Source organism: Symphalangus syndactylus, chromosome X (genome assembly GCF_028878055.3).
Source record: "Symphalangus syndactylus isolate Jambi chromosome X, NHGRI_mSymSyn1-v2.1_pri, whole genome shotgun sequence".
NCBI classification, from domain to species: Eukaryota; Metazoa; Chordata; class Mammalia; order Primates; family Hylobatidae; genus Symphalangus; species Symphalangus syndactylus.
The window spans coordinates 78,257,179-78,281,075 of record NC_072447.2 but is presented as its reverse complement, the minus strand read 5'-3'; the positions used below and the strand labels follow the sequence as shown (position 1 = coordinate 78,281,075).

The 23,897-nt window shown below is 40.7% G+C and overlaps 1 protein-coding gene across 2 annotated transcripts in view; it reads left to right on the top strand.

The window, feature by feature from the left end:
- TEX11 (testis expressed 11) overlaps positions 1 to 20,130 on the top strand; it is a 399,429-nt gene extending 379,299 nt beyond the window's left edge. The window contains exons 29-30 of one of the 2 annotated variants that reach the window (XM_055266828.1): positions 19,071 to 19,235; positions 19,883 to 20,130. In XM_055266828.1, the coding sequence (XP_055122803.1) occupies positions 19,071 to 19,235; positions 19,883 to 19,975 (258 nt within the window). In that variant the 3' untranslated portion in view covers positions 19,976 to 20,130. The remainder of the gene's footprint in view (positions 1 to 19,070; positions 19,236 to 19,882) is intronic. The other variant, XM_055266827.2, reaches the window with a different exon arrangement.
- Positions 20,131 to 23,897: the final 3,767 nt, after the last annotated feature.

Sequence of the window (23,897 nt, the reverse complement as noted above, 5' to 3'; positions counted from 1 at the left end):
GAGCATCAGTTGAGTTCTGCCCAGTGTTACTTTCCGCTGTGACAGGGCAGCACTGAGTTCCAAGCAAGATCCCACAATCACTGTGCTCTCCCTTCCCCAATCACCAGATTCGCCATGCCATGCAGCCACTGTTGGGGCATAGGAGAGGGGTGGCATTGGCAATTCAAGATTGTCTTTCCTACACTCTTCAGTGGCTCTTTCAGTGATACGAAGTTAAAACCAGGTGCTGTGATCACTCACCTGATTTTTTATTCTTTTTTAAAAATTTTATTAGTATTATACTTTAAGTTTTAGGGTACATGTGCACAACGTGCAGGTTTGTTACATATGTGTACATGTGCCATGTTGGTGTGCTGCACCCATTAACTCGTCATTTAGCATTAGGTATATCTCCTAATGCTATCCCTCCCCCCTCCCCCCACCCCACAACAGTCCCCGGAGTGTGATGTTCCCCTTCCTGTGTCCATGTGTTCTCATTGTTCAATTCCCACCTATGAGTGAGAACATGCGGTGTTTGGTTTTTTGTCCTTGTGATAGTTTGCTCAGAATGATGGTTTCCAGCTTCATCCATGTCCCTACAAAGGACATGAACTCATCATTTTTTATGGCTGCATAGTATTCCATGGTGTATGTGTGCCACATTTTCTTAATCTAGTCTATCATTGCTGGACATTTGGGTTGGTTCCAAGTCTTTCCTATTGTGAACAGTGCTGCAGTAAACATACGTGTGCATGTGTCTTTATAGCAGCATGATTTATAATCCTTTGGGTATATACCCAGTAATGGGATGGCTGGGTCAAATGGTATTTCTAGTTCAAGATCCCTGAGGAATCGCCACACTGACTTCCACAATGGTTGAACTAGTTTACAGTCCCACCAACAGTGTAAAAGTGTTCCTGTTTCTCCACATCCTCTCCAGCACCTGTTGTTTCCTGACTTTTTAATGATGGCCATTCTAACTGGTGTGAGATGGTATCCCATTGTGGTTTTGATTTGCATTTCTCTGATGGCCAGTGATGATGAGCATTTTTTCATGTGCTTTTTGGCTGCATAAATGTCTTCTTTTGAGAAGTGTCTGTTCATATCCTTTGCCCACTTTTTGATGGAGTTTTTTTTCTTTTTTTTTATTTTTCTTTTTTTATTATTATTATTATACTTCAAGTTTTAGGGTACATGTGCACAATGTGCAGGTTTGTTACATATGTATCCATGTGCCATGTTGGTGTGCTGCACCCATTAACTCGTCATTTAGCATTAGGTATATCTCCTAATGCTATCCCTCCCCCCTCCCCCCACCCCACAACAGTCCCTGGAGTGTGATGTTCCCCCTCCTGTGTCCATGTGTTCTCATTGTTCAATTCCCACCTATGAGTGAGAACATGCGGTATTTGGTTTTTTGTCCTTGTGATAGTTTACTGAGAATGATGGTTTCCAGTTTCATCCATGTCCCTATAAAGGACATGAACTCATCATTTTTTCTTGTAAATTTGTTTGAGTTCATTGTAGATTCTGGATATTAGCCCTTTGTCAGATGAGTAGGTTGCAAAAATTTTCTCCCATTCTGTAGGTTGCCTGTTCACTCTGATGGTAGTTTCTTTTGCTGTGCAGAAGCTCTTTAGTTTAATTAGATCCCATTTGTCTGATTTTTTTTTCTTAATTTTTGTGTAGATAGTTATTAAATTTGGTGTTCCTGCAGAGAGGATGATTGGTGGAGGCTTCTATTCAGCCATCTTGCTCCGTCCTTCCTCCCACAATCCAGTTTTAGAACATTTCCATTACCCGAGAAATTTTCCCCTTGCCCATTTGCAGACAATTCTTGCTCCCACCTTCAGCTCCAGGCAACCACAGATCCACTTTCTGTCTCTGTATATGTTCTCTTTCTGGACACATCATATAAATGAAATTATGTAATACGTGGCCTCTTGTGTCTGGCTTATTTCATTGAGCATAACGTTTTTGAGGTTCATCCATGTTGTGGCATTGTCAGTATTCCATTCCTTTTTTTTTGCTGAATAATATCCTAGTGAATGGATATAACACACTTTGTTTATCCATTCATCAGTTCATAGATATTTGAGTTGTTTCCACTTTTTGGCTGTCATGAGTAATGCTGCTATAAATATTCATGTGCAAGTGTTTTTGTGAACATATGTGTTTAATTCTCTTGAATATATACGTAGGAATGGAATTGTTGGGTCATCAGGTAACTCTATGTTTAACTTTTGGAGGAGCTGCAGTCTGTTTGCCAAAGTGGCCATACCATTTTACATTTTCACTAGCGGTGTATGAGGATTCCAGTTTCTCTACATTCTCAACACTTGCTATTGTTCATCTTTTCTTTTTTTGCTATAGCCGTCCCAGTGGGTGTGGAGTGGTAGCTCATTGTGGTTTTGATTTATATTTCCTTGATGGCTAATGGTGGTGATCATTTTTTCATGTACTTATTGACTGTTTGTATATTGTGTTTGGATAAATGTCTATTCAATTATTTTCCCATTTTTAAAATGGAATTTTTTATTGAGTTATAAGAGTTCTTTATATATTCTGGATACAAGTCCTTTACCAGATATATGATTTGTAAGTATTTTCTTCTAGTCTCTGGCTTGTCTTTTCATTTTCTTAACGGTATCATTTGAAGAGCCAAAGTTTTTAATTTTGATGAAATCCAATTTATCAATTTTTTCTTTTGTGGGTAGTGTTTTGGTCATGCTGAGAAATCTTTGCCCAACCCACGTTTACAAAGATTTTTTCCTACGTGTTTTTGTAGAAGTTTTATACTTTTATCTCTGACATGCAGCTCTATGATTCATTTTAAATTTTGTTATAGTGTGAGGTAAGGGTCTAAATGCTGTTTTGTTTGTTTGCTGTTGCATATTAGTATCACTCCTCTGCTGTTTGACTTCAGTTTTCACATTTGTAAAGTGGGAATAATACCTGATCTGACTCTCCCACACTGGGGTTGTAAAGATCAATGAAAATAATGTATGTTTTGTAAACTTTAACAGCTTGTACACATGTAAGGCAGTATTGTTATTATAAGAGAGCTATAAAACATTAAGAACACTACATGCCTTGCTTAAAGTTACACAGAAAGTCATTATTTGCGTCCATGTTAATATCTCAGGATCCTGACTTCTCTTGACTCAACTACTTCTTAATATATAAATATAGTTATGTGCCACGTAATGACATTTCATAATATATAGTGGTGGTCCTGTAAGATTATAATGGAGCTGAAAAATTCCTGTCACCTAGTGACATCATAGCCATCATAAGGCAACACATTACTCACATGTTTGTGGTGATGCCAGTGTTAACAAAACCTACTGAACTGCCAGTCATATAAAAGTACAGCACATACATTAGATACAGTCCATAATTCTTGTTAATGATATAACAAATTACTATGTTACTGTTTCATGTATTTACTATACTTTTTTCATTATTTTAGAGTATATTCCTTTTACTTATAAAAGAAAGTTAAAACTGTAAGGCAGCTTCAGGCAGGTCCTTCGGGAGATATTCTAGAAAATGGCATTATCATCCTAGGAAATGACAGCTCCATGTATGTTTTGCCCAAGAAGCCGTTCCAGCAGGACAAGATGTGGAGGTGGGAGACAGTGATATTGATGATCCTGGCCCTGGGTAGGCCTAGGTTAATGTATGTGTTTGTATCTTAGTTTTTAACAAAAAGTTTTAAAAGTTTTTTTAAAAAAATTAAAAATAGGTAAACGTTTATACAATAAGGATATAAAGAAAATATTTTTGTACAACTGTATAATAAGTCTGTGTTTTAAGCTAAATGTTATTACAAAAGAGTCAGAAAGTTTGGGTTTTTTTGTTTTGTTTTTGTTTTTTTGAGACAGAGTCTTGCTCTGTCACCCAGGCTGGAGTGCCATGGTGCAATCTCGGCTCACTGCAACATCTGCCTCCCGGGTTCAAGCAGTTTTCCTGCTTCAGCCTCCCAAATAGCTGAGACTATAGGTGCACACCACCACACCCGGCTAATTTTTGTATTTTTAGTGGAGACGAGGTTTCACCACATTGGCCAGGCTGCCCTCAAACTTCTGACCTCAAGTGATTGTCCCACTTCAGCCTCCCGGAGTGCTGGGATTACAGGCGTGAGCTAGCATGACTGGCCAAAAAAAAATTTTTTTTAATTAAAAAGGTTTTTTTTGTTTTTGTTTTTTTGATTTTTTGGGTTTTTTGTTTTTGTTTTTTGTTTTTGAAATGGAGTCTCGCTGTCACTGACGCTGGAGTGTGAAGGCACAATCTCGGCTCACTGCAACCTCTGCCTCCCAGGCTCAAGTGATTCTCCTGCCTCAGCCTCCCAAGTAGCTGGGATTACAGGCGTGTGCCACCACATCTGGCTAATTTTGTATTTTTAGTAGAGACAGGGTTTCACCATGTTGGTCAGGCTGGTCTCGAACTCCTGACCTCAAGTGATCCATCCTCCTCGGCCTCCCGACCTCAAGTGATCCATCCTCCTTGGCCTCCCAAAGTGCTGGGATTACAGTTTATAAAGGAAAAAAGTTGCAGTAAGACAAGGTCAATTTATATTTATGTATTTTTTGAGACAAAGTCTCTCTGTGTCACCCAGGCTGCAGTGCAGTGGCATGATATCAGCTCCCTGCAGCTTTGACCTCCCAGGTACAATCAATCCTCCCACCTCAGCCGCCTGAGTAGCTGGGACCACACGTGCGCACCACCACACCCGGCTAATTTGTTTGTATTTTTAGTAGAGACAGGGTTTCACCATGTTGCCCAGGCTGGTCTCAAACTCAGGTTCAAGTAATCTGCTCAAGTAATCTGCCCACCTTGGTCTCCCAAAGTGCTGAGAATACAGGTGTGAGCCACCACGCCTGGCCAAAGTTAATTTATTATTAAGAAAGAAAAATACCCGTTAATAAAATGAGTGCAGCTTAGGCATACAGTGTTTATAAAGTCTGCAGTAATGTACAAGAATGTGCTACACCTTCATGTTCACTCACCACTCACTCACTGACTCACCCAGAGCAACTTGTAGTCCTGCAAGCTGTATTCATGGTAAGTGCCCTATACAGGAGTACCATTTTTTATCTTTCATACCACATTTTTCCTCTACCATTTCTATGTTTAGATACACAAATAATTACCATTGGGTTACAGTTGCCTACAGTAGTCAGTAGAGTCACATGCTGTATGGGTTTGTAGCCTAGGAGCAATGGGCTTTACCATATCGCCTAGGTGTGTAGGAGGCTATACCATATAAGTTTGTGTAAGGACACTCTATGATATTCACACAATGACGAAATCACCTAATGATACATTTCTCAGCTTGTGTCCCCATTGTGAAGTGAGACATGACTATCTGCAAATCACAACAGATGGTGGAACATTATAGCAGGGTGACAATCTGATACAAACTAGCATTGACTTACCAAAGCCTAGAATTCTCCTGGAGATGTGTAATTATGGCCTGTGTGAATTTAAGTTTAAAAATAAAAACTTCAACATTGGACATTTGGATTATATATTTTACTGTCTTCTCGGATGAATAGGAAATTCTATTTCTAAGCCATGAGCCTCATCTGGACCTTTCAGGTGTTTTTGCCATAGTGATCAATACAAACTGAAATTAGATTGTACTATAACTCCAAGTTGGTCAATTTCCATAGTCTCTCTATAAGGCCAAAATTTCTCTGTGCATTTTGTTTTTGCCACTTTCATTCTGTCCAATATATTGCAGTTCCAATTCTCTGGCTCTTGGGTTACCTGTTAGAGAGCTTAATGTTTTTCTACTTTTCTCATGAGTTTCCCATCCATTTATTGCTCATCCCCTGAAACATGACTGGATAGTTAGCTTTTTAATGCAGTGATTAATTTATTTTTTTAAATTTTTTATTTTTATTTATTTATTTATTTTTTGAGACAGAGTCTTGCTCTGTCACCCAGGCTGGAGTGCAGTGGCACGAACTCGGCTCACTGCAAGCTCTGCTTCCCAGGTTCACGCCATTCTCCTGCCTCAGCCTCCCAAGTAGCTGGGATTACAGGTGTCCGCCACCATGCCTGGCTAATTTTTTTGTATTTTTAGTAGAGACGGGGTTTCACCATATTAGCCAGGATGGTCTTGATCTCCTGACCTCGTGATCTGCCCGCCTCAGCCTCCCAAAGTGCTGAGATTACAGGCATGAGCCACGGCACCCGGCCTGCAATGATTAATTTAATAACCCTCTTGGCTCTTTATATTATATATGTTGCTTTATCCTGTTTGATTGAATGTGCCGTGCATCTCCTTTGTTTTAAATGCTTGGGAGAAAATTCTGCCTTTGTTTGATTGACTTTTTTAATGACCAGTCACTCATTCATTATTCACTGAGCAGATAACCTTTATCAAGTGCCTCCACACACTGGCAAAATGGCTATCATACAAATATAAAACCTCATGCCTCACAATATTATGCTTTAGACTGAGCAGAGTACTCTTACATCCACTCTCTCGTACAACCTCCAACAGCAATTATATGAAGTGGACAATGCTGCTATTGTTATCCCTAATTTATCAATGAGGGAATTTTAAGATTCAAAAAGTCAAGGTACCGATTTACCTAAGGTCATTCATGACTAATGAGTGAAAGTCAGGACTAGAATGCAGGTCTTCTGAGCTCCTGTCTTAGTCAATTCGGGCTGCTATAACAAAAATACCATAGAGTAGGTGCTCATAAACAACAGAAATTTATTTCTCACAGTTTGGGAGGATAGAAAGTCCAAGATCAAGACACTGGCAGATTCAGTGTCCAGTGAGGGTCCGCTTCCCCATAGACGGTCCTTTCTGACTATAAGCTCACGTGGCAGAAGGGGTAAAGGATCTCTCTAGGGTCTCTTTTATAAGGGCACTAATCCTATTCATGAGAGCACTGCTCTTATGACCTTATCACCTCCCAACAGCCCCACCTCCTAATATCATCACCTTGGAGGTTAGGATTTTAACATACTAATTTTGAGGGAACACAAACATTCAGTCCATTGCACGTCGACTACAGGGCTGTTTCCACTAGAAGTGTGTGGCTTCTTTACCAGTTTTTGCTAGGAAATTTTAGTTTAAAGAAGCTCAAGTTGATATTTAGAAGCTAGTGGTAATGAAAAAGCAGGGAGATGACTCCCAGACTTAAGCAGACAAACCTATCAACCTATGTAGATTCATATTCTAGATAATTTGTAAGAAGAAGTCGATTGTTCAGGTTTTTTAAAATCAAAATTTTATGTTGAAATAATTGTAGATTTACACGCAGTTGTAAGAAATAACACAGAGAGATCTCGTGTACTCTTTTTATTGTTTGTTTCTGAGACAGAGTCTCACTCTGTCACCCAGGCTGGAGTGCAATGACGCCATCTCGGCTTACTGCAACCTCCGCCTCCTAGGTTCAAGCGATTCTCATGCCTCAGCCTCCCGAGTAGCTGGGACTACAGGCACATGCCACCATGCCTGGCTAAATTTTTTTGTATTTTCAGTAGAGATAGGTTTACACCATGTTGGACAGGCTGATCTCGAACTTCTGGCCTCAAGTGATCTGCTCACCTTGGCCTCCCAAAATGCTCATGTACTCTTTACCCAGTTTCCCCCAATGATAACAAAACTATAGTACAATATCACAATCAAGATGTTGGCATTATCACAATCAAGACATAGAGCATTGCATTTCTGTCACCACAAGTATTCCTCATGTTTTGTTTGTATAGCCCCCATACTCTTCTCTCCCACTCTCAGCTCCTCCTTAAACCCTGACAACCACAAATCTATTACCAATTTCTATAATTTTGTCATTTCAAGCACGTCATATAAACGTGATCAAACAGTATATAGCTTTTGAGATTTGGAATCATACAGTACCTAACTTTTTGAGATTGGCTTCTTTTGAGACAGGGTCTTGCTCTGTCACCCAGGCTAGAGTGCAGTGAAGCTGATCATAGCTCAGCCTCAGCCCCTCAGGCTTAAGCGATCCTCCCACCTCAACTCCCTGAGTAGCTGGGACCACAGGCATGCACCACCAAGCCCAGCTAATTTTTTAATTTTTTTGTAGAGATGGTCTCAAACTCCTGGACTAAGCGATCCTCCCTCCTTGGCCTCCCAAAGTGCTGGGATTATAGGCATGAGCCACCACACCTGGCCAAGATTGGTTCTTTTCACTTAGCATAATTCTCTAGATTCATCAAGTCATTGTTTGTTACAAAAGGACAAATATCGTATTCTTCTATTTATATGAAGTACCCAGAGTGGTCAAATTCATAGAGATGGACACCTGCAGGGGAGGCTCCCCAGGAAGAGCTGACTGGGTGCTTAATGGCGTCTTCTTGCAGGCTCAAGATTGACCTTAGCTTGGAGTCACTGGGCTTGAGCTTCTATTTCCCAGTCAGGGGTGTTCACTCAGTTTTACATGAGAAAATACTCAGTGTTTGAAGAATCCAGCAAAATTACTCAAACTCAGTGTTTATGGAAGGGAATAAAATAGTAAGGCATTTACATTTTATATCTCCATAAACAAGCAAAAGTGTCTATGTCTTTCAGACAACAAACATGTCATTTAATTATCTCCATAAAAAAAAATTATTTAATAAACAATTGAAAAATAAAGAAAGTAAAGTGGTAGTCACCAAGGACTGGGGTTATTATATAATAGGTACAGACCTTTAGCTTTGCAAGATGAAACTGGTTCTGGAGATGGATGGTAGTGATGGTAGCACAACAGTGTGAATGTACTTAATGCCACTGAACTGTTCACTTAAAATGATTAAGATGGTTAAATTTTGTGCTATATGTATTTTACCCCATTGTTTAAGTCATAGAAAAGAATCTTTGTCAGGTACTGTAACATTTCTGTCATCTCAGTGTTGGCATCAATTCATTGTCTTTTTTCATTATTTGAGATCTTCCTGGTTATTGGTATAATGAGTAAATTTGTTAAACCTGGACAATTTCATATTTTGTTCTGAGACTCTGGATCTCATTTAAACCTTCTGTTTTAACTTGGTTTCTCTGATCTGCTTTAGCAAGAGAGTGGGCCCAGCCTTGTTACTTCCAGGTAGAGGTAGAAACAAGCCTAAGTTTCTAACTTGGCCTCCATCGTTGATACTCAAGGTAGAGGACTCCTTTTTACTACTGGTCCCTTGGCTAGAGACAGCAGACTTTTCTTGGGGCTTTTTTTCTTTTTTTCTTTTTGGGTCTATGTCTGTTGGCATCTCTAGCACCAAGTTTGGGGTATATGAAGCAAAAAGAAAACCCAGAGAACTTATCACTGTGTCAATCCTTGGCTCCAAGGTCTTCCCTTTCTCTACACCTTTCAGAGGTTTCTTATGTTTGTTTTATGTATAATGTTCAGGAGTTAGTTCTATTTAGCAGGAAGAATAGGGATAAGTACATCATCTATTCCATCTCATGGAAGTGGAAATTTCTTGGTTCGTTTTTAAGAATATACAAAGACTTAAATAATGGTGGGGAGGAAACCTACACTTAAAGAGAAGGGACAAACCTAATCCTCACAGCTGATGTCAGAGTCACAGAGTCACAAAGGCGTTTTGTAACCAAGAAGCCCAGAAGAACACAGACTCTTTCCTTTTACAAAGGAAGCTAAGGTGATTCAAACTACTGAGCTACATTCTCTAAGAGTTTGCTTCTCAAAGCGTGATCAGCATCCCCTAGGAGCTTGTTAGAAGTATGGAATCTTAGGCCCCAGACCTACTGAATCAGTCTGCATTTTAACTATATTTCCGGCCGGGCACGGTGGCTCACGCCTGTAATCCTAGCACTTTGGGAGGCCGAGGCGGATGGATTACTTGAGGTCAGAATTCGAAACCAGCCTGGCTATCATGGTGAAACCCTGTCTCTACTAAAATTACAAAAGTTAGCTGGGCGTGGTGGTAGGCGCCTGTAATCCCAGCTACTTGGGAGGCTGAGGCAGAAGAATCGCTTGAACCTAGGAGGTGGAGGTTGCAGTGAGCCAAGATCACACCACTGCACTCCAGCTTGGGCAACAGAGTGAGACTCCATCTTAAAATTATATATATATATATATGTATATTTCCAAGTGTCTTGTATGCACATTAAAGTTTGAGAAGGTCATTTATCAGTATCTTTTGTCTCTTGTTTGGCCTTCTACTAGTTGAATTTCATCTCAGTTCCTACTTCTGCCAATCTTATATAAGTTCATAGATTAGGCAATTGGGATCTAAAGGAAATACAAGGTAAAGCTTCATTCAAAGACTGAGAAAATTTAGAACTGGAAACTAATGATCTTTGCAGTTACCTAATTTAAGCTCATTATTTTGCAAATTGAGGCATTGAAAGGTTAAATATCTGACACAAGGTCATACCACTATATAATGGCAAAGCTAAAAATTGCAGCCGTGTTATTTCTTCATAGGACAATTGCCCTTGGGCTTTCTTTCATCTGTTTTTTAATAAATTTTTTTTAATTGAGAGGAGGTCTTGCTGTGTTGCCCAGGCTGGTCTCAAATTCCTGGGCTCAAGCAATCCTCCTGCCATGTCCTCTCAAAGTGCTGGGATTACAGGTGTGAGCCCCTGCACCCAGCCTTCTTTCATCTAAATCTTCCTCCTTCCAAGCCTCACATCTCCCTGAGACTGGAATTGAGGTTCATACAAAGGCATCTTTTAGTCAGACTTTGATATTGTGTCTCTCCTACAGCTTTGTAGTTTCCTAATTGGTCTCTGGCTCTTTCTTCTCTTCTCCATTTTTTCCTGTGCATCCCTATCAAACATATCTCCCTAAAACACAACCTTTGCTCTATCACTCCCTTTCCCTCAAATCTTTTAACAACTCTGTATTTCCCAAATCCTTACCTAGACCATTAAGGCTATCTATCCATAACCTCATTGAACCCCCAAAACAAGACAGAGTTTTTCCCAGGCAATAGTCAATATTCTCTTTATCATCAACCTTCATCTCCTTCTCTCCCTTCTTCTTAGAACAAAGCAGAATCTTCCCTGAAGAAAACAGGTCCCTCACTACCAATTTTTATGGAGGTCTCATCTTTTCCAACTCCCTGTTTCTCAGCAGAAGGGACTAAATTACCTGGATCTTTGTTCCATGGTGGCACTTTGTTCTATTTACATACCACCTTCCTACTGTTTCTCTTCACTTAAAACCTATATCTCTTAATCACCAACGTTGTCATGTCCTGGACCCACCTTTTCCTTCCTTGATAACTTCGTTATTTATTATCCTAAGCGACTTTGGCATCCATGTTAGCAATTCTTGTACCTCACAGTTTCCGTTTTATACCTTTTAGCCACTGTCTACATCCCATATAAGCCACCCACTGTGGCACTGCTCCACCTTCAAGATTGGTAACTAATGCAACACTTTTCTATTGAGTATAATCTCCCTTACTTCCCCGTATCTATTCTCTGTTCTCACTTGAACTTCAAATCACTCATCTTTTCCCACTCTATTATAGTCCAGTCTAACTACCCTTTTTCTTTTTCTTTCTTTTCTTTTCTTTCTTTCTCTTTTCTTTATTTATTTGCTTCCTTCCTTCTTCCCTCCCTTCCTTCCTCCCCTTCCTTCTCTCTTTCTATCTTCTTTTGATTATTCCTGCTGTTTCATTTTTTTTCCAAATCTGGTACCTTGCCACCATCAGTTCTTCTGCTCCTCATCTTGAGCAGCAGAGGCACTAAAGAAAGTTACAGAACCATCTAGATCTGACCCAGTACAGATTCATTCTGTTAAGCTTTCAATGAGTTCTCATTGCTGCTCAGAAATTCCTTTATTCCTGTCAACTTTTTGGCAAACTCAAGTAAAGTGGCTGCTTCAAACCTTTTCTAACCTCGTAAAAACTTAGACCTACCTCATTCTCCATTAGATGATCTCATCATATCATTTCAGTTGAGAAGATCAAGGGCATCACATATGAGATCCCTCATTGGCCCATGTCTCAACCACAACATTCTACCACTGTACCTATCTACTCACCTTTCCTCTTTTTTCGAAAGAAATTTTCTCAACCTTGCACTGTCAGTTCAATCCCCTTCTACTTCCTGAGGCATTTTACTGCCTGTCCATCATTTTTACTCTCTGTCTACAGACCGTTCCATTCTGCTTTCAAGAATGCATAAGTCTCAAACAAATGGAAATATATACCATGTTCTTGGACAGGAAAGCCTTAACAGTATAAAGTCAGTTTCCCTAAATTCAATGCAATCAATTCAGTTAAAATTAAAATCTCAATAGGATTTTTAATGAAACTTCATAAGATGATTCTAAAATTCTTCCCTAAAAGAGAATGAACCAAAACATTTTTTTGTAAAAGAACAAGGAAGGACTTGCCTTATCAAATACTTTTAAAACTATAAAATGATATTGATTTTAAAAGTATGGCATTAGTGCAAAAATCTACAAAGAGATTAAAGAATAGGACTGAGCCCAGAAGGCGATCCATGTATCTATGAGAATTTTGTATGCAATGGGGAAGGTATATCACATCACTGAGGGAACAGTTGGTAAAATGGTATTGGGACAATTTAAAAAACAAAGTTACATCCTTATTTTTAAACTGAGGGGCATTATAGCATAGTGGTTAAGAGAACAGACTTTGGAGCCACATAGCCAGTTCAAATAAATTCTGGATACACCATTTATTAGCTGTATGTCTTTGGTCTTATTAATTAATTCTTTATACCTCTGTATCCTCATCTGTAAAATAAATATAATAATAATCTCAGCACTTCGGGAGGCGAAGGCAGGAGTATCGCTTGAGGCCAGGAGTTCAAGACCAGACTGGCCAACATAGTGAGACCTTGTCTCTGTGAAAAATAAATAAATAAATAAAAGCTAAAAATAGTGCCTACCTTACAGTATTATTAGTATTAAATAACTTAATATATATAAAGTACTTATAGCAGCACATAGTAAGTACTATATAAGTGGTAGTATTTTTTTTGCCTTATACCATGCACAAAAATAAAGTCCAAAAGGAAGAAATAAAGAAAATCCAGATAGATTAAAGAGCTAAACATAAAATCAAAGCTATAAAAGCATTAGGAAAAAACAGAGGAAAGCATTTTTTTAAATCATGGAATGGAGAGGATCCACTCAGAAGCTGTATAAGAAACAAATAGTTTTGGTTACATGAATTAATAAATAGCACAAGATACCACAAAACATTTTAGGCCTGGTGCAGTGGCTCATGCATGTAATCCCAGCACTTTGGGAGGCCGAGGTGGGAGGTTCACTTGAAGCCAGAAGTTTGGGACCAGCCTGGGCAATAAAGTGACACTCTGTCTCTATGAAAAAAAAAAAACCCATAAGTTTTGTGGGGTTTTTTGTGAAATGGAGTTTCACTCCGTCACCCAGGCTGGAGTGCAATGGCATGATGATGGCTCACTGTAGCCTTGACCTCCTGGGCTCAAGAGATCCTCCCACCTCAGCCTCCCAAGTAGCTGAGACTACAGGCACATGCCACTGCACCCAGCTAATTTTTTGTATGTTTGGTAGAGATGCGGTTTCACCATGTCTCCTAGGCTGGTCTCAACCTTCTGAGCTCAAGCAACTCACCCTCCTTGGCCTTCCAAAGTGCTGGGATTATAGGCATGAGCCACCACACCCAGGCAGATATGTATTTTGTACTTTGGGTTATAATACAATATTACTTTATTTTATTGTTCATATTGTTCTAGCTTTGAAAAAGTCTGGCAGCTTCCCAGAAGGTTAAACATAGTTTATGACCCAGAAATTCCACTGGTAGGTGTATACCCAAGAGAAACGAAAACATGTGTCCAAAGACTCATAGCAAATGTTCATAGCAAAGTTATTCATATAGCCCAAAATGGAAACAACCTGAATGTCTGTTAGCCAATGAATGGGTAAACAAAATGTGGTATTTCCATTCAACGGAATATTATTTGGCCATTGAAAGGAATGAAGTACTAACACATGCTATAACATGGATAAACCTTGAAAACATGGTAAGTGAAAGATGTCAGTCACAAGGGCCCACATACTGCCTGGCCCCATTTATCTTAAATGTCCAGAAAAGGCCAATCTATAAGAGACAGAAATGAGAGTAGTGGTTGCCCAGGGCTTAGTGGGGTAGAGGGGCAGGTTTAGAGGAAATGGAAGGATGTTGGCTGGGGGCGGGGGGAATGTGGAGCCAATGGGCATGGGCTTTCCTTCTGGAGGAATGAAAATATTCCATAATTGATTGTGGTGATGGTGGCAGAACTCTGTGAATACTGTGAATATACTAAAAACCACCACATTGTACACTTTGGGTAAACTATGGTTTTTTTTTATTGTATCTTAATAAAGCTGATGCACATACTATTTACTTTGGGAATCTATGGAGAGCCTAAAAGGACAGGCATTTGTGCTCCAGAATACCTACAATTCAGTTAGAGATCTACGTGGCTGCCATATGTATTAAGATGTTGAGGACAGAGAAAACTGGTTTCAAATATGAGGCCCCAAAAACCATCAGAGCAAACACCTCAGTTTGCTGGCATTGATTTGTATTACACGTAGGCAAGTCCATGTGGCTTTGAGGTCAGTAGCTGTGTGGATGCATTTCTTTATTGAGGATTAATGATTTTCATAAGCAATGCTGGGCATGAGGGCAACTAATGCAAATTAAAATAAAACTCCAGTGTTCCCTAACTCATTGAATGACACCATCATTCTTCTGGTTGCCCAAGCCAGACATCTAGGAGTCATCCTCAGCACCTCCCTCACTCCCACTTCTAATCTATCACCAAGTACTATCAATTTGACCTCCCAAATATCTCTCAAATTCATCTACTTCCTCTTATCTTTCACCATCAATAACCTAGTTCAAGTTACACACCTTTTATCTCAGCTACTTCAGTGATCTCAGGAACCTTTTAACTGGTCTTGCATCTACTCTTGCTTTCTTCCTTCCTTTCTTTGCCCAGCAACCAAGGTGATCTTTTACTTTTTTTTTTTTTTTTTTTTTTTGAGACGGAGTCTCGCTCTGTCGCCAGGCTGGAGTGCAGTGGTGCAATCTCGGCTCACTGCAACCTCTGCCTCCCAGGTTCAAGCAATTCTCCTGCCTCAGCCTCCCCAGTAGCTGGGACTACAGGCACCCGCCACCACGCCCAGCTAATTTTTGTATTTTTAGTAGAGATGGGGTTTCACCATATTGGCCAGGATGGTCTCAATCTCTTGACCTCGTGATCTGCCCACCTCGGCCTCCCAAAGTCCTAGGATTACAGGTGTGAGCCACCATGCCCGGCCAATCTTTTACATTTTTGAGTATGCATGACCTTTTGAAATCCTCTTTAGTAGTTTCCCATTGCTCTTAAAATAAAGACCAAAATCTTGAATGTGGTATACAAGATCCTACTAACCTATCTGTCCTCATCTTGAGCCACTCTTTCCCTCACATTCTGCACTGTCAGCCACACTTTACAAGACCACAAATTACCACCTTCTAGGCAAATATGATGGTCTCTTTTCCCTGGCCTTCATTATTGACCACTGCCTCCTTATTGAAATTCTGTTTTCCTTTGTCCTTTATTTTCTCGCCACTCCTCTGCGTTCTTTTCCCTCTTACCACCCAACTACGAACATTTCCAATATTCTCTACTCTTTGCTACTCTGTATTCTATACTCTGTCCTTTAAGTGAATTAATACACTTTAACTATTACCTGAGTTCCAATCCATATCTGCAACAGCCTGCTTATCTCCAGAGTTACCTCAAGCCAACATGTTTAAAATAGAACTTACTGTTGTCTTTATGCCTTATCCCCAGAAACATGTCCTTCAATTTTTTCTTTCAATGATGCCAGCATTCTTTCAGCCATTCAAACTACATATCTTAGAGCCATTTTCACTTGACCTGTCATTCCCCATATCAAATCAGTTACCAAGTTCTGTTGATTCTTCCTTTAAATGATTCTTACATCTGTCTGTCTAAATTGTCACTATTTTAGTTCTGACCCTCATCCCTTCATTCTTAGGTCACACAACTCCCTTTATTTTATTTTATTTTATTTTTATTTTTATTTATTTATTTATTTTTTTGAGACAGAATCTTGCCCTGTCGCCCAGACTGGAGTGCAGTGGCGCGATCTTGGCTCACTTCAAGCTCTGCCTCCCAGGTTCACGCCATTCTCCTGCCTCAGCCTTCTGAGTAGCTGGGACTACAGGTGCCTGCCACCACACCCGGCTAATTTTTTGTATTTTTAGTAGAGACAGGGTTTCACCATGTTAGCCAGGATGTTCTTGATCTCCTGACCTCGTGATCTGCCCGCCTCGGCCTCCCAAAGTGCTGGGATTACAGGCACAAGCCACCACGCCCGGCCTTTATTTTATTTTTTGAGACGGAGTTTGGAGTTTCGCTCTTGTTGCCCAGGCTGGAGTGCAATGGCACGATCTTGGCTCACCACAACCTCCGCCTCCTGGGTTCAAGCGATTCTCCTGCCTCAGCCTCCCGAGTAGCTGGGGTTACAGGCATGCACCATCACACCCGGCTATTTTGTATTTTTAGAAGAGATGGGGTTTCTCCGTGTTGGTCAGGCTGGTCTCGAACTCCCAACCTCAAGTGATCTGGCCGCCTTGGCCTCCCAAAGTGCTGGGATTACAGGTGTGAGCCACTGTGCCCTGCCACAACTCCCTTTAAACACGTCTCCCTGTCTGTGTTTTCCCACACGGAGGTCTGTTCTAAACACTACTGGCATTTCTATCTTATTAAAACTACACTTTCATCATATCACTCTCCTTCTCAAAAAGTTTCAGTGCCTTCCCGTTGCCAGCAGGATGAATTTCAAAATCTGAAGCCTGCAATGCAAAAACCCTTAACACTCCAGCTCACAAGATGTTAGCAAACGTTCCACATACTCTGGATTAGACAAAGTTCCATGGTTTCTTTACTGTAAAACTTCCTTAAACTTTCAGTGAACTAATGTGCATTATAATGCTCCAAAAGGGTGATATATAGAATGCAGCATTTCCAAAATGTATTTGACTAAAGAACTCTATTTTCATAGACCATCTGTTAACATTTCTCATGACACTAGTGTTCTGAGGAAGAACATTGAGGAAAGGCTTAAGAAGCCCCATCCTACATTTCCAGTCTTATTTCCCGTTAACTCCTCTACATAAATCGTCTGCTTAGGCCAAACAACTCTTGGTCTTCCTAAGACATGCTTGTTCTCAAGTACAACCCAAGTCTTCATTTATTCTGTTCTACCCACATGGAATGCCCTTCTCTTTCTCTGAATATCTATATTTTTCTTTTTAATTGAGATTTAGTTCATATATCATAAAACTCACACCAAGGTATACAGTTCAGTGAGTTATAGTATATTCACAAGATTGTGCAACCATCACCATTATCTAATTCTAGAACATTTTCATCATCCCCAAAAGAAACTCTATACCCATTAGCAGTCCCTCCCCATACCTCCCTTCCCCAGCCCCTGCAGCCACAAATCTCCTTTCTGTCTCTATGGCTTTGCCTATTCTGCACATTTCACATAATCTCTGTATATGTAGATCCTACTCATCTACCCTAAGATCCTGTTTGTTTATTTGTTTGTTTAAGTCATTTTTTTCATTCATAACATTAAAATCACAACACTCATACCCTGTATCAGACACTGTGCCAAGCAGAGGCAACTGTCATTTTACCTTCAAGGGGCGCCCTGCCTAGTGGGGGAGACAGGCAGTACAGTGTTCAAAGTACTATTATGGTGCTGTGAACAAAGTACCAGAGGGGCAAAGAGGTTTGAGCAATAAATTGTGGAGAGCCAGGGAAATCCTCACGGAGGAGGTGGCATCTGACTGGATATTGATTCATTTGTTCATTCATTCAGCAAACATCTGTTGTGCCTCTTATGTGCCAGGCACAGTGCTGGACTCTGAAGATACAAAAATGCACAAGAAAAATTCCCTGTACCTCAAGGAACTCAATAGTCTGGAGGAGATAAATACATAGCATTTCAAAACAATATAATATAAGTTATATTAGAGGAAAGGAAAGCTCACTGTGGGAACAGACAACTAACTCTGCTTGTGAATTTGAAGAAAAAGTATAAGTCTACGAAGTGGACAAGGATGAGGGGGTAGTGTTTCAAGCAGAGACTAGACTGCCTCTGACTGGGATATCCTAGTGCTCATTCCTTTAACTGAATGAGAGCACCTAATGTTTGTGTCTCTTAATCACATACCTTGTGAAGTCGTCTTTACATGTGGATGACTTGTGTCCCCAAAAGCATTGCACAACCTTTAGGATAAAAGTTTTGTCTTTTCCCTCTTAGTGCCCTCATTATCACAGTGTTTTATGTAGAGTAATTTCTTTTTGGATCCAAATGAATGAAAAGATGACAGCTGAGACAGCATTCTTGACACTCTCAAAAAGCTGCTGCCTAATGTGTCTCCTATCACATTTCTCCCTTCTGGGGCTTTAACATGAATGCTTTCTTTGTGTTCCATCTCCTATTCAAGAACCAAGAAAGTAGCTTCTTAGACTAATACTTTTCACTATTGCAAAGTATTGTGAAGAAGCAAATATAATCTTGTGATTAGTCATGTTAAAGACCACTGATAAGGCTAAGGGGCCATCTTAGAAATGTGTGCTGTGTTCATAGCTAGGTAGATATTGTTAACTCTGAAGATGAATATAATTTCTACTCCAAATGTGGACTAATTCTGGTGACAGAAATTAAGAAATTCAATAAAACTGCTTCTTGACAACCTTATCCAAAAAGTAGAGGTAGGTATTAGAGAGGTAATTGACTGAAGACAGAATCAAGGGAAGCCCCAAACAGTATACAGGTTTTTCTCCTGCTTCAGGGAGATTAGGAATCTTTCTAATTCTTTCCTCCAGTCAGAGAGGACCTCGGTTTGTGTCTCTTCATGAGATCTTGTTGTGGAACATTCTACAGCTGACAAACTTTCAAAGTGCTCTCCTCCTACACTCTCCAGGAGCACAGACCTTCCTAAACGTCAGCAGAGCTCCTATTGTTTGTTTAGTAATAAAGGGACATAGCATGGATACAGGTAGTGCCACAATGAACTGTGACCGTAATAACTGCAAAATTTCTGTTCTTGGACTTCAGAAAGACTACCCAGAAGTGGAGATTCTCTGGCTGATGGTCAAGTCCTGGAATACTGGAGTACTTATGTTTAGCAGGAGCAAGTATGCATCTGCTGAAAAGTGGTGTGGCCTGGCCTTGCGTTTCCTTGACCACCTTACCTCCTTTAAGGAAAGCTATGAAACTCAGGTGAGGAGGGAGAGGGCTAGGGCAGATGACATGACCTAGGGGGCAAGAGGTTATGGCTGGGCTCTCCACAAGGACTCAACCCCATCCTCCTTGGCTAGGAAAGGATCTTGCTCATTGTTCCTCTCAGTGGTTCCATATAACTTCAAGAATCAGGAGACCATAAACAGTAATTCCTTAGAGCAAAAACCAAGAAGGACAGAGAACAGGGGGAAACTTGAGGATAGCAAATGGAATCTAATTAAGAGGAATGCCAGGAGTGAGCTCTGGAAAGATGCATCACTGTCAGTGCCAGTGCATGTGGGAAAGGACTGGCCTCTGCTCAAAGCAGTAACTGTTGAAAAAGGCATTTTGTCCAGGAACTATTCTCAGTTACAGAGTTCTGGGCCATTGGCTAACCAGGAGAGGTTTGGTGGAGAAAAAGCCTTGTTACCAAATAAGAGCAAAGGATAGTTTATAGTTAAGTATTTTCTCCCTTATAATAGGGGATTCCTTTTCCTCAAGAGAGGACTGTATTTTCTCCCCAAATCTGAGATGCTTCAGATCTCCGAAGGTAACGGTTAGACTTTCATGCCATCACCATGGGTCTGGGAAGCTTTCCCAAGTTTCCTTTTCCCCTCAAGAAATCTATTTGTTGTTCTCTTTCCCAGATGAATATGCTGTACAGTCAGCTTGTGGAAGCACTGAGTAAAAACAAGGGCCCAGTTTTTCATGAACATGGCTACTGGAGCAAGTCAGATTAGGCAAGCTCACGGCCACATGAAGAAGATACATTGTCCTGAGATGCTGACTGTTTAAATTTTTGCCAGAGTTTCTCTTGAGCTTTTGTTTCTGTTTCTTCAGACCCTGTTTTCACGTTGTTGAATAAACTTTCTAAAATAAAAGCATGCTGAATTTATTTTGGTGACCAGCTCATTTCTGGGGGACAAATGAATTTTCCAAAGTGCTAAGGATGATATTGAAATAGACCATGTGAGAGCAAGATGGTTTATGCCCCATGTGAACAAAAGAGAATGTTCATCCCAGTTCAACACAGATTGCATTTTATTCCCAAAGTGCTCAAATTCCCAATCCCTGAAGATAACAAAGAATCCCAGACTCTTATTTGGAAGGACCTTAGTGGTCACCAGGGCCAGCATTTATCTGATTCATGAAATCTCTCTCTAACATCCTTGAGAATCCGTTGCCCAGTTTCTAACAGAACTTATCCCAGGCCGGGCGTAGTGGCTCGTGCCTGTAATCCTAGCACTTTGGGAGGCCGAGGTGGGCAGATCACTTGAGGCCAGGAGTTCAAGACCAGCCTGGCCAACATGGCAAAACTCCATCTCTACTAAAAATACAAAATAAAATTAGCCAGGCATGGTGGCACATGCCTGTAGTCCCAGCTACTCGGGAGGCTGAGGCAGGAGAATCGTTTGAACCCAGGAGGCAGAGGTTGCAGTGAGCTGAGATCGAGCCACTGTACTCCAGCCTAGGTGACAGAGCAAGACTCCATCTCAAAAAAAAAAAAAAAAAGGAACTTATCCCATGACAGGGAACTCCTGAGACAGCTGAACCCACCTATTTTGCTCTCTAATTGGTAAAACATCCTACCTCATACTAAACAGAAGTCTGTCTCCCTGTAACAAATCTGCTTCCTGTGTCACAGATGCCCCTTGGAGATGCCTCTGAAGACAGAAGCCAGACCTATCTCTGTCCTCCAGGCTTTTTCTCCTTCGAGGTAAACATCCTCAGACCCCTTAGTTGTTCCTCATTGTGATCTGGTCACCTCACCTTCCAAAAGCCAAGCCCCATGTTCCAGTGAGGTCTGACCAATACAGTTGAGCAGCCTCTTTCTGGGTAGACTGGCATTAGAGTACCATAAGATTACACTACCTTTTTCCTCCAGTTGATTTGTATTAACATTTTTAAACTTTTGATTTTGACATAGTTTCACACTTAAGAAAAGTTGCAACCAAGCACAAAGAATTGACATACACCCTTTATCCAGCTTCCCTATTTATTTTTTACCACATTGCCTTCCTGCCACTCTCTCAGTTTCTTTCTGAACCAGTTGAGATTAATTTGCAGACATCCTGCCCCATTTCCCCTTAATGCTTCAGTGAGTATTTCATAAAAACAGGGATACTCTCCTACATAACCACAGTACGACCATCAAAATTAGGAAATTAACAATGATTCAATTCTACCATCTAATCCACAGACCCCATTCAAATTTCACTGATTATCCTAGTAAAGTCCTTCCTAAGTTCAGGATTATAAATTGTATTTAGTTGTCATGTCTCTGCCATCTCCTACAAATTGAAATGGTTCCTCAATCTTTCCTTATCTTTTATGACCTTGACATTTTTGAAGAGTACAGGCTAATTACTTTGTACCATGCACCTCAATTTAGGTGGTTCTGGTGTTTCCTAATGATTAGCTTCAGTTTATGCATTTTGGGTAGGCATACCACAAAAAAATGATGTGTTCTCAGTGCATCATACCAGCAAGCTCACAATGTCAATTTGCCCTGTTACTAAAGTTACGAAGATGTCTGCCAGGTCTCTCCAATGTAAAGTCAGTTGCTAAATATTTTGTACTTAGTGGTTAATAATTAATTATGAGGTACTTGGTGGAAGATAGTTTGAGACTAAGCAAATACCACGTTCCTCATTAAACTTTCACCACTGGTTCTAGCATCCATTGGTGATTCTTGCCTGAACATTTGTACTGTGATGGTTGCTAAATGATTTTTCTGCTTCCATCATTCCTTCTTCATTTATTAGTTGGCATTGGTAAGGTAGAGGTTTTTCTTCTCCCCAATTTATTCATGTTTTTAAAATACATTTTAGTACAGACTGATGGATTCCTATTTTATTAAATGGGTTATAAGCCATTATCATTATTTATTTTGCTGCCCAAAGCTGGTCCTACTCCCATTTGACATGTCCCCATCATTCTTTCAGCACTTCCTTATTTTGTGTCACAATAAGATGCACCAGAGCTTATCTTGTACTTTCTCTGTGCCAGACCCGGAATCAGTCATTTCTCCAAGGAGCCATGATGCCTTATAACAGAGTGGTAGTTACTGTCCAAGATCTGGGTCCTACAGGTGTACTCATTGTTACGGGGGTAACATTATTTCTAGGTCCTCTCAGTGGACAGAGCTGGGAAATAAATGTGTGTATGTGTACATACATATAGATGAATGTGTACATTTACACGCACACATATAAAATCATGAGTTTTCATACTGATAGCTCCATTTTCTTTTCTTTTCTTTTCTTTTCTTTTTTTTTTTTTTTTTTTTTTTTTAGACGGAGTCTTGCTCTGTCGCCCAGGCTGGAGTGCAATGGCACTATCTCAGCTCACTGCAACCTCCGCCTCCTGACTTCAAGCGATTCTCCTGCCTCAGCCTCCCAAGTAGTTAAGACTACAAGCATGTGCCACCACGCCTGGCTAATTTTTGTATTTTTAGTAGAGACGGGATTTCGCCATGTTGGCCAGGCTAGTCTCGAACTCCTGACCTCAGGTGATCCACCCACCTCGGCCTCCCAAAGTGCTGGGATTATAAGTGTGAGCCACTACACCTGGCTGATAGCTCCATTTTCAATCCAACACCAGTGGATTTATTCTAGCTTTCTCCCCTTTCCCTGTTTGTAACTCTTTCAACATTGAGAAGCCTGGCTGATTAACCTCCGATATTCACTTATTGACTCATTCTCTCTGTATGATCCCAATCTCCTAGTCATTTTGGCTGTCTCCCCAGCCCTAACCTCACCAAACTGACCAAGACGCTGCCCCTTTGGCCCAAGCCCCAGTGAACACTCTGGCCAACTTATCAAGGGAGCCTCCAGTCTAGAGAGCAAGCAAGCTGAGTCTCTAGCTGAACCTGCCACCAGGCCCTGACCCTGACCCCAGCCGCGCCGAGGAGAAGGGAAAGAAACCACATGGCATTGAAGCAGGCCCTTCATGTTGTTGACTCACCAGGCTCACTGTTTGCTCTTCCCTGCCTTCACCTTAGCTTGCTCCTACTTATCTTTGAGAAGTCGGCTCATGTGTCAGTTCCTCAGGAAAACTTTCCCTAACTAGGTCAGGCTCTCTTATTCTACGCTCTCAGCATTGTTTTATTCTTCACAGCTTAAAATAAATACATTTGTTTGTGGAATGATTTGATTAATGTCCGTTTCCCTCAATAGTCTTTAAGCTCCATGAGAGAAGATGGTGTGTTTTCCTCACCATTGTATAATCTCAGGGTCGAGCACAGTGCCTGGCACGCTTTTTTTTTTTTTTTTTTTTTGAGATAAGGTCCTGCTCTGTTGCCCAGGCTGGAGGGCAGTGGTGCGATCTCAGCTCACTGCAACCTCTGCCTCTGGGCTCAAATGATCCTTCCATCTCAGCCTTCCAAGTAGCTGGGACTACAGACGAGTGCCACCACACTCGGCTAATTTTTCTATTTTTTGTAGAGACGGGATTTCACCGTGTTGCCCAGGCTGGTCTCGAACTCCTGAGCTTAAATGATCTGCCCGCCTCTGCCTCCCAGAGTGCTGGGATTACAGGTGTGAGCCACCGCACCTGGCCTGCCTGGTACTTCCAATAAATATTTGTTGAAAGAAGAATGAAAACTTCTAAGTCTTTTTTTTCTACACATACGGCCATTAATTAATGTCTCTGCTTGTACTT